This window comes from Danio aesculapii, chromosome 9 (genome assembly GCF_903798145.1).
Source record: "Danio aesculapii chromosome 9, fDanAes4.1, whole genome shotgun sequence".
Lineage (NCBI taxonomy): Eukaryota > Metazoa > Chordata > Actinopteri > Cypriniformes > Danionidae > Danio > Danio aesculapii.
In genome coordinates, this window is record NC_079443.1 from 55,177,941 (window position 1) to 55,191,439 (window position 13,499).

At 39.6% G+C, this 13,499-nt stretch overlaps 1 protein-coding gene across 1 annotated transcript in view; it reads left to right on the top strand.

Annotated features, from left to right (window-relative positions):
* edar (ectodysplasin A receptor) overlaps positions 1 to 13,499 on the top strand; it is a 100,499-nt gene that overhangs the window by 49,645 nt on the left and 37,355 nt on the right. The window contains exon 3 of the mRNA XM_056466015.1: positions 2,917 to 3,039. Coding sequence (XP_056321990.1) covers positions 2,917 to 3,039 — 123 coding nt within the window. The remainder of the gene's footprint in view (positions 1 to 2,916; positions 3,040 to 13,499) is intronic.

Consider the following 13,499-nt stretch of genomic DNA (forward strand, 5'->3'; position numbering starts at 1 on the left):
ACATGCAAAAACGCACACACATACACGTGCACGCACAAACGCACGCAAAAACGCACACACACACACACACACACACATGCACAAACGCACACAAAAACGCATGCACAAACATATGTATGCACAAACACACACGAATCCACACACACACGCTCACACAAAAGCATTCAAAATATGCACGTACACACACATGTATGCTCGTACATGCACACTCTTGCACAAATGCGCACACACACACACACTCGCACACACACACTCGCACAAACGCATGCAAAAAATGCACACACATACACACGCCTGCATAAATGCACACATGCAGAGATGCACACCGGAACGCAGGCACACACATGCGCGACCACTCACACACACGCAAAAACACATGCACAAACATGTGCATGCACATACGCACACACACACACGCTCACACAAACACGCACAAAAACGTACGCACAAACATATGCATGCACGCACACGCTGTCAAAAACGCATGCAAAAACACACACATGCACGAACCCACCAACACACACTCAAATGCAAAAAATGCATGTGCACACATGCACGCTCGTACACACACACACCCACTCGCACAAACACAGACACACACCCACTCGCACAAACACATACACACACCCATGCGCGCGCACACACACAAACACACACACGCTCACACAAATGAATTCAAAAAATGCACACACATGTATGCTCGTACACGCGCACACACACACACACACACGCGTCTGCATAAATGCACGCACACCCAAATGCAGGCACACAAATGCGCAGCAACGCACACACACATGCACAAAAACACATGCACAAACATGTGCATGTACACACACACATACACGTACGCACACACATTCACACAAACGCACACACAAACACATGCAAAAACACACAAACACATGCACAAACACGTGCATGCACACACACACACACACATACACGTACGCACAAACGCTCGGACAAACGCACACACAAAAACACGCAAAAACGTACACACAAACATGTGCATGCACACACACACACACACATACGCACACACGCTCACACAAACACATGCAAAAACACACAAACACATGCAAAAACGTACGCACAAACACGCACAAAAAAATGCATGCGCACACACATGCATGCTCGTACACACCAACTTGCACAAACACATACACACACCCATACGTGCGCACACACACACGCCTGCACAAATGCACACCCACTCTCACACACTCCCATTCAGCTCTTTGTTAAATGAACGTTCACACATAACTCTAATCCGCTGGCTGATTCTAATGCATTAATTAACATTTACTAATGAGCCTTTATCATCAAGAGTGACGTCTTGTACTTCATGATAGTTTGTTTAATGCATCTACAGTCCTCTGAACACCTGCTGTATATACAGTAAATCAATACACTCATTCTTCATTCTCAGCTCAGTTTAATGATGACACCGTGATTAATCACAACAATAAAAACACCAGCATGAGAAACACTTCTGCCCCTCCACTTTAACTTTCACACACACACATAAATTACACGCTTACACACTCCCACCCGGAAGAGGTTGTTGTTGTGTGTGTGTGTGTGTGTGTGTGTGTATTCAGTCTCGGAGACACACACACAGGCATCTGAAGACATGAGGAACGCTCGACCGCTGATATTCATTTCCTAGATCATAAACACAGACAGCACTCACCAGCAGCAGACACACACACACACACACACACACACACACACACTAATTTACGGTTATGGAAAATATTGATGACATCATCCTGCACTCACACACCCGCCGTGCTTTTAATGCAGTAATTAACGTGAAGTCATCTCTTAAAGCGACTGACATACTGAACACTGCTGTGAGAAACACTTCAGATAGTGTTGGTCTGAGAATTTATTGATCCCCAAGGAAATTCAGTCGTCCAACTGCATCCTGTAATTAAAATACATAAAAACAGACACACACACACACACACTCACACTCAATAGGAAGAACAACAATAACTACAATACAGTACAATAAATAAGTCTGCATTGAATAAATAAGAAATTATCTAAATTAATAAAAATAAAACAAAATACCAATCAAACTCATTCATTTTCCTTCAGCTTAGTCCCTTATTCATCAGGGGTCGCCACAGTGGAATGAACCGACAACTATTCCAGTATTTGTTTTACACAGCGGATGCTCTTCCAGCTGAAACCCAGTACTGAGAAACACCCATGCACACTCACTCATACACTACGGTCAGTTTAGTTGATCAGTTCTCCTATAGCACATGTGTTTGGACTGTGGGGGAAACCGGAGCACCCGGAGGAAACCCACACCAACACAGGGAGAACATGCAAACTCCACACAGAAACACCAGCTGACCCAGCTGAGACTCGAACCAGCAACCTTCATGCTATGAGGCCAAAGTGCTAACCACTGAGCCACCGTGCCATACTAAATTGTATTTAATTAGATGAAATAAATAATGACTAATGATAAATTGAGTTCATCTTTACTTCTGTAGCACGTTTACAGTGTAGATTGTGTCACAGCAGCTGAACTGCTTCAGTTTAATAATGCTTATGATAATGATACTAATGATTATTTAATAAGTCAAAACTTAAAAACACAGAATAACAAATCATCTATAGAAGAAATGATGGATGATACAGGAGCTGTGTGTGTGTGTGTGTGTGTGTGTGTGTGTGTGTGTGTGTGTGTATATACATATACGAGTGCTCTGAGAAGTATAAGACTGAGATTTAAAATGACATTTTCTGTGTGTGTGTGTGTGTGTGTGTGTGTGTGTGTGTGTGTGTGTGTGTATATACATATACGAGTGCTCTGAGAAGTATAAGACTGAGATTTAAAATGACATTTTCTGTGTGTGTGTGTGTGTGTGTGTGTGTGTGTGTGTGTGTGTGTAGGTGTCCAGCATGTCTACAGTAAGTGCTGAATACTCGAGCTGTGGAGAAAATGAGTTTTACAATCACACAACCAGCAGCTGCCAACCCTGCCCACAGTGCCAAGCTGGACAAGAGCCGTACATGGTGAGAAACACACACATTCACAAACACACACACACACACACACACACAAAGTAACTTTATTTAGACTTCCCACAGATTTTTGTAATGTACGGACTGCACAGTATACTACACACACACACACACATTCAGGGACACACTCATATACTCCTGCATAAACACACACCCATTTATGCACACACACTCATACACGCACAGACATGCACTACCTGACAAAAGTCTCATCGCCTACCCAAGTTTTAGGAACAGCTAATAATAACTGGACTTCTAGTTGATGATTGTGTATCAGAAGTGTCTTATATGAAAGGTAAAGGCCTCTAGATGATGCTTATTTGAGCACAATATAATCTGATCATGTCTTGATTATTAATGATTTGATTAGGACAGTAAGGTCTGACTCTGCTTAGACTAAAGTCTGCTCACTGAACCTTCAATAATGTCCAGTATAGAATATGTGCTCATGCTGCAGTGGAAACAGAATGAATATTGTGTCTGACTCCATCATGAGCTTGGAGGACTGCATCCATACATCTCTGACATGACTCAAATCACTGATTAATAAAGTCATCAGGAATGGTGAAGAAAGCCTTCTTGCAGGACTCCCAGAGTTCATTAAGAGTCTTTGTGTTCATCTTCAACGCCTCCTCCTTCATCTTACCCCAGACGTGCTCAATAATGTTCATGTCTGGTGACTGGGCTGGCCAATCCTGGAGCATATTGACCTTCTTTCCTTTCAGGAACTTTGATGTGGAGGCTGAAGTATGAGGAGCGCTATCCTGCTGGAGAATTTGCCCTCTCCTGTGGTTTGTAATGTAATGGGCAGCACAAATGTCTTGATACCTCAGGCTGTTGATGTTGATCATCCACTCTGCAGATCTCTCGCACGCCCCCATACTGAATATAACCCCAATCCATGATGTCTCCTTCACCAAACTTGACTGATTTCTATAACAATCTTGGTCCATGCTGGTTCCAGTAGGTCTTATGCAGTATTGGTGATGATTGATGCAGATCAACAGATGATTCAGCAGAGAAATCCACCTTCTGACACTTTAACAGATGATCAACTAGAAGTCATGTTATTATTTGTAGCTCTTACAACTGGGATTGACAACAAGACTTCTATCAGGTAGTGTACACTCATGAACACACACACAAACACTAATGAACACACACAAATGCACACAAAAATCTCTCTTTTAGTATGAATAAATCCTGACAGAATTACAATCGGCCAAATGTCATCAGACATCAACATTAATATAAAGAAACACTCAAAGCACTCACAGAAAAGCATCATGAGGTGAATTCCAGCACATATATGCAGAGAACATGATATAATCATCTTCTAGACCACGGCATTTATGCATAATTACAGCCGTGGGATTGTTTGTAGTGTGTGTGTGGATCAAGAGTGTGTGTGTGTGTGTGTGTGTGTCTGCGTAAAAACACCTTGACTCTGTAATTCACAACACTGTGATCTTCAACACACTCTTTCTGATGAAAACATGAAACGAGTTCTTGAAGCTCTGCTGTAAATCATGGAGAAGGAGCCAAAACGCTTCAAAGCTGTGTGTGTTTGATCAGAGGATGGAGGAGTAATGAAGCGGACTGAAGGGGGCGATAGAGAGTCCAGGGCTCTGACTTAGAAAATCAGTGTAGGAACCTTCCTAAAGTCAACATGAAGCTGAATAAATGTGAATTTATTGAATGGTTATGATTTGGCTCTGAATGATTATGGCTCATCTGATGATTTGAAGTGGTTCAGTTCATTCATTCATTCATTTTCTTTACGGCTTGGTCCCTTTAATCAGGGGTTGCCACAGCGGAATGAACCAGCTGGCCAGTTTAGTTGATGAATTCCCCTATAGCGCATGTGTTTGGACTGTGGGGGAAACCGGAGCACTCGGAGGAAACCCACACCAACACCGGGAGAACATGCAAACTCCACATAGAAACGCCAGCCCTGGGACTCGAACCAACGACCTTCTTGCTGTGAGGCGAATGTGCTACCCACTGTGCCACCGCAGCCCAGTTCCATTCAGTCAAAACACTTCTGTGTGGACAGAAGTGTGTGTAGTGTAGTGTAGTGTGTCCACAGTCATAGTGAAGTGATAGATACACAACAAGTCTACTGTGCCACTATGCTGACACGTGTGCATTTGTAGCTCCGCCCTCTTCTGAAAAGAGCACAAGCTCATTTGAATTTAAAGCAACAGTCACTAAAACGCCACAACTAAGATCAAAAACCTGGTTAATTTCAGAGAGTTAGGCCCCGTTTACACTCATAGATTTTAGTTTTAAAACGCATAAGCGGTTTCGCCTTCTGTACACACTACCCTGGAGTTTTACAGCCCTGAAAATGGAGCATTTTGGAAACGCTGAAGAGGCTGTTTTGGTTTTTAAATGCTGCAGATCCGTGTCAGTGTGGATGGGGGAAAACTGAGACATCTGAAATGGAGGAGTGGCTGCAGACATTCACCTCTCTGATTGGGGCTTTGTCTCAATATCAAGTGCACACAGTTCAGTCCTGCATCCTTTCCTTAAGTTCAGACTTTGCAAGTTTGATATGGAAAACAAACTCCAGAGGACACGCTGGGTAAATCTTCAGGGGGAGCTTCTTTATAAGCTCATTCACATCACCCCACATCTTAACAATACAATGAAAACATGATATAAGGAACTGCCTGTTTTCATTTTGCTGTTAGCTTAACAGCAGTGTTGGGCAAGCTACATGAAAATGTAGTGAGCTACACTATTAGCAACACTACTTAAAATTTAGCTTAACTTCACTAAAAGCTACCCCCTGGGAAATATAGCAAGCTAAGCTGAAAGCTACTTTGCAGAAGTACCTTAGCTACATTTAAGCTTTTTTTACAATTTTCATTTTTAAATCGAATCAATTTAAATTATCATTTATATCTGAGTGATCAATAAAACTGTCAATGAATCATATAGGGCAGAGTAGTTCAGTTCAGTTATTTACTGTCAATAATATTGTACCAAACAGGAACAAATTATAGTATATAACAGCAAAAACAAAAAGTCCAATAAAACCAGCTGTTACGCATTTAAATACTATAGTAATCTATAGTAAAGGGAAATATTTACCAATAAGCATTTAATTACACTAACTTACATATTGTAGAATCATTAATAACTATCAGGAAACAATAGTAATTACCGTGGTATACTTTAGCCTTTACTACAGTAACTCCTCCCCCTCAGTCATCTTTCCATGAAGTAAGCTTCTGGTGTCAGCCCAATGATTGATTTGCGACGTCACCGACCAGAGCGAGAGGTGGCAGTAATGAACCAAAAAGTTTTTTGTTGACCATCATAAAACAGAAAGAAGAAGAAATCGTCACTCTCACCTTCATATGGATTTACCTTCATCAGCTAGACACTAGCCTCACTGCTCTGTGAATGTTGGTGCTGTCACTATTGATCCGTGATCGGTAAATGTAGCTTGAGTGGACGCTACTGCACTACTTGACTAATAAAATAGCTTCGCTACTGAAAAGCTATTGGATTTATAAAGTAGCGACGCTACCGCCACGCTACTGAGAAATGTAGTTAAGCTAGTAGCAGCGACGCTACTGCCCAACACTGCCTTACAGACACTAATAATGTTGAGACGTCGTGTAGCTGCATATTTATATGAGCGTCATCTTCACTGTGTGCATATTTATAATAAAACCATAAAATCATAATTTGATGTTATAACAGCTATCATAACATTATTTATCAATATGTGGAACTTTTTGGACTCACATAAGTTATGGAAATTTAAAATGTAAAACAGGAAATAAGCCAGGATCATTGTTATTGTTTACATCCCTCAAAATGGCCTATAACATCACTGCCTCCTTTCATTTTCAGTGAAAAATATGAAGCACACCCTCTGTTTTGCTGAATATCAGTTTTAATAATCAATAATGCCCATTATAAAAGTGTACCGTATAAGTTTATACAATATAGGAAATAAAGGTAAAGTAATCAGTCAGATGTGCAGAACTTATCTTATCTTAGCACTTAACTTATCTTTGCACTCAGCTAAAACACTTTACCTGAGAACAAGTAATAGATTCAGAAGAGTGAAGAGTCGTCAGAGAGAGACTAGATTAATTCAATATCATATTTAACAGAGAGTATAAATATGTAGCTGCTACAGAAACCTTCAGGTTGACGTCAACAGAAGAACTGCCACTACATAAGCAGAAGCAAATGGTTAAACTTATATTGACGATAACCAAAGCCATGTATTTTTTCAGTGGATTAACATGTACAGATGAATTATTCAACTGAAGAAAAACAATGTGAGCTGGCAAAATCTGGTACAAATATGTGCGCACGCATGTATGTGTTTGTGTGTGTGTGTGTACAGATGTTACTACTTCAATGTGTTCCTTATGGCGCCATTCATACCGCGGCGACAGCGGTACTTGGTGCGCCAGCAGCTTTTGACCGCTGGGTGGCAGTTTAACCACAGATATTCAGCTTTGCCTTTCCACAACACTAAACAGACTTTTCTGTGCGTACCTTATGTGATCAGATGTGTTCAATTAAAATATAATTTTGATTTAGTTTTCTTAGTAATAAACATGATCTTACCAGGGCTTAAAGTATTCCGGCACCATGCCGGATCTCCGGCGTGCGGCCGTGAGAGAAAAAAAATAGAGCTTTCACATGCGGTTTAGTTGGGGATGCTCAAAATAACCGATTAAGCAATAACCGAAAGGGCACGTTTGTAACCGATGAATGGTATCAGTTAAACGATTAAAATATGCTTTATACATTTTTGAAGTTTGGCTGCAGACGGGGCATCTGTTAAATTGTTTACTGACTGCAGCCAGTGTTTTACGCTCTGCTTATGCTCGCTCAGCGCCGATCTGGAAACATTTTGGATTCGTGGCGAACGAGAAAGGCGAATCAATAATTAGGATGAAGCTATTTGTTGGGCTTGTTTATAAAAATAAGTGTTAAATGGACAAACACGTCGAACCTCCAGAGCTGCGGTCATGTCACCCAGCCCATGGAATGCGGAGCCAGCTCCGGTGTCATCTACTGAACGCAAATGCCCAGCTAGTCCAGCCAGGTATGGCAGAGAGGCCTTTTCAAAAATGGCCAAATACAAAAGAGAAACTGATAAATAGTAGACGTTGATGAGAAATGGAGCAGCATATTTGGTAGTTGAGAACGCGCCGCTCCGCGATGTAGAGCTGGTTTCCGAGAAATGCAGGCGGCGGAGCAAGATACCCTCTTTGCCACAGTATGTGCATGCGCTACAGGCACACGTCTCAGTGCTGCTGGAAACATTGTAATCTCAAATAAGTCTCCGCTTAAACCGAACAAAGTCAACATGTTAGTTTTTCTGGCAAAGAATTTAAAATATGAATAGAAAACAAAAGGCGGAGAGACGCAGTTTTTTTTTTCAACATCTGACTTATGTTGTTACAAGCCTAGGCTAATATTTTTGTTCTTCGTTACTATTTATATTATTATTGATTAGTATTTGTGAAGTTTCTAAAATGTAACGTTTACTGTTTCAAGCAGTTAAAGTTATTTCTATTTAACTAGCCTTCATTATTATAGGCTGTATTGTGTTGTTTTATCAACGAAAGTTAAACAACAAACATGTTCGTTTGTACGGATATTTAGCATAATACTTTTGTCTTTTTTGATTTCTTAATTTTTACATGAAATGTAAATTAACTTAGGTAGGCTACTTGGGTACAGGGGCGTAATTTGTTGGTAGTATACCGAGGAATGCTTAGACAGTGAATATTGTCATCATTATTTAAAAAATTATAAATAAATAAATAAATAAATAAATAAATAAATAAATAAATAAACCTTACGGAAAGGATGAAATAAAGGAAAAGCATGCTCTTAATCATTCTTCATAATCTGATTCGTAGCTATAGATGCAATAAACTTATATTGCGCCGACAAGAACAAGCTCTAAAAGGTAAAGTCTAAAGCCAGAGGAGTTATTGATATTAATGTTAGTTGTTAATATGATCGTAAACACTGCGTTGTATAATTAACGCCGTCATTGTGCCGTGTCTGCGATTTTATTTTCTCGTTGAAGAACAGAAAATTCATGTTATCGCCGTCTTCCCAGCCAGGTTTTTCAACATCTGACTTATGTTGTTACAAGCCTAGGCTAATATTTTTGTTCTTCGTTACTATTTATATTATTATTGATTAGTATTTGTGAAGTTTCTAAAATGTAACGTTTACTGTTTCAAACAGTTAAAGTTATTTCTATTTAACTAGCCTTCATTATTATAGGCTGTATTGTGTTGTTTTATCAACGAAAGTTAAACAACAAACATGTTCGTTTGTACGGATATTTAGCATAATACTTTGGTCTTTTTTGATTTCTTATTTTTTACATGAAATGTAAATTAACTTAGGTAGGCTACTTGGGTACAGGGGCGTAATTTGTTGGTAGTATACCGAGGAATGCTTAGACAGTGAATATTGTCATCATTATTTAAAAAAATTATAAATAAATAAATAAATAAATAAAACACCTTACGGAAAGGATGAAATAAAGGAAAAGCATGCTCTTAATCATTCTTCATAATCTGATTCGTAGCTATACATGCAATAAACTTATATTGCGCCGACAAGAACAAGCTCTAAAAGGTAAAGTCTAAAGCCAGAGGAGTTATTGATATTAATGTTAGTTGTTAATATGATCGTAAACACTGCGTTGTATAATTAACGCCGTCATTGTGTCGTGTCTGCGATTTTTTTTTCTCGTTGAAGAACAGAAAATTCATGTTATCGCCGTCTTCCCAGCCAGGTTTTCATGCACAGTTTCCGTTTTTGTTTCTTCTCAAACAATAAAGTTTCGCTATAGCAGGCCCGGCGGCAGGATATCATAAATGAGGGCGCAAGGGCGATATTTTTATATGACGTGCTAAAATTGAAAAATGAAATTTACATGAAGAGCTTTATTAGTGAAACGCTGCCGAGCGCAACGAAATGGGCTATAAGCTATATTTGCTCTTATGTGCTGAAATACTTAACACTTTTCTTAAGACCACAGAATAATATGCAACATCTAAATGTCATATAGCCAATAAGGAAAAATTAACATGTTTCAGGTCTCTCCAGTGCATTTGGACTGAATATTTGACTGTGTCTTACTGGATGTCTCCAGTAACTCTATAAACATAAAGGCACAAGCAGACTGTAGAATTCATTCATTAATTCTTTCTTTTATTTATTTATTGTCAACCAAATATATATATATAAATTAATATGTGTGTGTGTGTGTGTGTGTGTGTGTGTGTGTGTGTGTGTGTGTGTGTGTGTGTGTGTGTGTGTGTGTGTGATTGCAGCAGACTGAAGAAGTTGTGCATTGGGTGGGTGGCATCTGCTGTTATGTGTACGTGTGCTGTAAATGTCCTGAAGGGAGGGGAGAGAGACACCAACGATCTTCTCAGCTGTTCTCACTATGCATTGAAGTGTTTTCCTGCAGAAAATCCAAGGTTCCATACCACACAGTGATGCAGCTGGTCAGGATGCTCTCAATAGTGCCTCTGTAGAAGGTGTACATGATTGGGGCTGGTGCTCTTGCTCTTTTGAGTGGCAGCCTGTTTGAACATATCCCAGTCTGTGGTATTGAAGCAGTCTTGTAAAGCCTCTGAAGAACCTTCTGGCCACACTTGTATCTCCTTGCAAACCGGTTTGGTGACTTTAACTATCGGTCTGTAAGCAGGCATTAGCATGACAGTTAAGTGGTCCACCAAGGTGGGGGAGGGGGAAGGCTTTGTAAGCTCCTCTCTGTGTGGTATAAACAAAGTCCATTGTGTTATTGCCCCGTGTTGGAAAGTCTATGTGTTGTTGTATTTTTGGAAACACACTCTTTAGGTCTGCATGGTTAAAGTCCCCTGCCAGGATGAGAAAAGCATCGGGGTGGGCTGTCTGCTGCTCACTAATGTGCAGTTTCCGTAAACACAAAAGCACAACAGTCCTTTACAATCCTATGTGATGAACGAAGTAGACGGATGTAGTCCAGTTTGTTGTCTAGCGAGCGTACATTCGCTAGAATGATGGAGGGGATTGCGGGTTTGTGGGGGTTAGCCGCTAGCCTTGTTCGGATACCCCCGCGCTTACCCCTCTTCTGCTTCCTCTCGAGCCGCTTGAAGCGCCTCCATTGTGGGCGAGGTGGTGAGGTGGGGGTCGGAGGATGGGTACGCATCCGGAGCAAGCCGAAATCTTGCAGCTCATCAGTGTCCGCGGAGTTTAACTTGTGAAGTTTGTTTCTACCGATGTCGAGCAGAAATGTTTGACTATATGCGCGCTTAAGGACAGATAAACGTGACGTTGACGCACAATAACACGGCGACGTACAAGACGAGGAACACAAAAACACATTAATAACATATTAATAAATAATACCAAGTTTTAACACATCTGCTACATTCCAGTGGAGCCTCAGTTGCGCTCTACCACAGCTGGCAAAACTTTCTGAAGGTGGTTTAAGCACCAAATAAGTGTTTTAAATTATGTTAGTCTCCTTATTTCTTTCCGTTTTATTTTAAATATTATAAATGTTTAAAGTTTTAGGTAAAGACGTCAAAATATGCCCACACATGCAAGCTAAACTAGATCATATCTGAGTCATCATGCTTTATTACCCAACCAAAATCAGCGAGGAAAAAATAAATGTTTTAAATTAAATTATATTTAAATGTTAAATTAAATAAAAAAAATGAATTTAAAATTTAAATGCCATTTAAAAATAGTTGCTAAAATTAATGTGTTACTTACTTACATTTTTAGGCATTAGCCAAACAGAAAGCCTGTCTACGGTAAATCCACACGCACTAAATAGCCTACCTTTTTCTTTTATAACACTGTAAACATAACTTCGCAGGTCGATCATCTGCAAACGCAAAAGGCATTTTTAAGTGTCCTAACTTGACTGCTGCTGTAGAATGGGATGTTTTTTTACATAACTTTAAACGTGTGCTTTAGCTATGTCAAAATGAAAGCAAATTTTTTAAGGGCTCTGCGTTTTGTCAATTGTATAGCTTTAATAATAATAATAATAATAATAATGGATATAACAAATTATAATATTATAGTATAGACATTTTTACTAGGCTACTTTAATATTAATCCCTAACTGAAAAACGAATGTGAAAATGACTGGCAGCTGTGCTAAAATTAATATAATGGCAAATTTCTTCTGCGTTTTTTCCCTTTATAGCTCAATAGTTTTATTCAAAGAATATAGTTCTCTCTTTAACTTTCAGGTTTGAGGTGGGGGAAGAAATGGCAGAGGCAATTCAAATGTACCATCTCTAAATTAAAAAAGGCCACTTACGCGGCATCTGTGTGTAAAGATTATTACCTTATTTTTATTTTATTATTATTATTTATTTATTCATTCATTCATTCGTCATTCATTTTCTTTTTGGCTTAGTCCCTTTATTAGTCTGTAATTGCCACAGCGGAATGAACCGTCAACTTATCCAGCATATGTTTTACGCAGAGGATGCCAGGAGGGCCAGCTGGGGCTTCGGGACGGCGTGAAAGGAGAGGCAGGACTTTGCCCCGAGTCTGGGAAAGATGGCTTGCCGTCATTACACTAGTTTTCCGATGGCACACGAGTTACATGCGCCAAACACATGAACAAATAAATTAATAAATAAGGGAAAGAAAACATCTAGCCTTATAGGCTGAGTTCTTTTTGATTATAATCGCCGTTAAGTTTCCATTTTAAATGTAAGGCTGTTGCAAAAAATAATAAAATTGCTTAAAATAATACAATTTTAATTTATAAGTGACTTTGCTGCGTCCCCCTTGATGTTTCAATAACGCATAATAATCTATACACCATATTAAAGACACTTAAATAGACATGATTTCGGCCTCACTGATGCCCATTAACTCCTGACAGACAAGCTTTTGGTTATGAGAAGGGGGAAGGGGTCTCCACTATTAAGTGTTTTTCACAAACATGAATACACAAAATCCAAAACTCCTATAGGACGGATGGCGTAACAAAACCTATGCGTTTAAAAACGAAACCGCATTAAATATGGGGCCTTATGAAAATGAATGTTTCTATCTTTTGAACGGTGACGGCATAATGTCATGGAATTACTTTCAATAGCAAAATAAAAACATCTCAAGGAAGAACGGACAAAAGAAAGTCTCACTTCTATCACTCTTTAAAAGTTTTGGTTTGGTTCATTGTAAATGCTCAGTCTCGTTATGAACTGATCTTCATTTCTCTGTGTTGGTGGAATAAAGCAGGCGAGTCAGCCGCACCAATTTATGAGCAGACAGAGCAGGATTCTCATGATGACCACCGGCGCAATTCCGCTCTTTGTTATGAGCCGTAGTTTCAGTGTAAACTTAGTAAAGGTGAGTTTCTTTGGCGATGATGTCTACAGTGTTAGATTTTATATTTAGCGGACATTTTCGCTGAA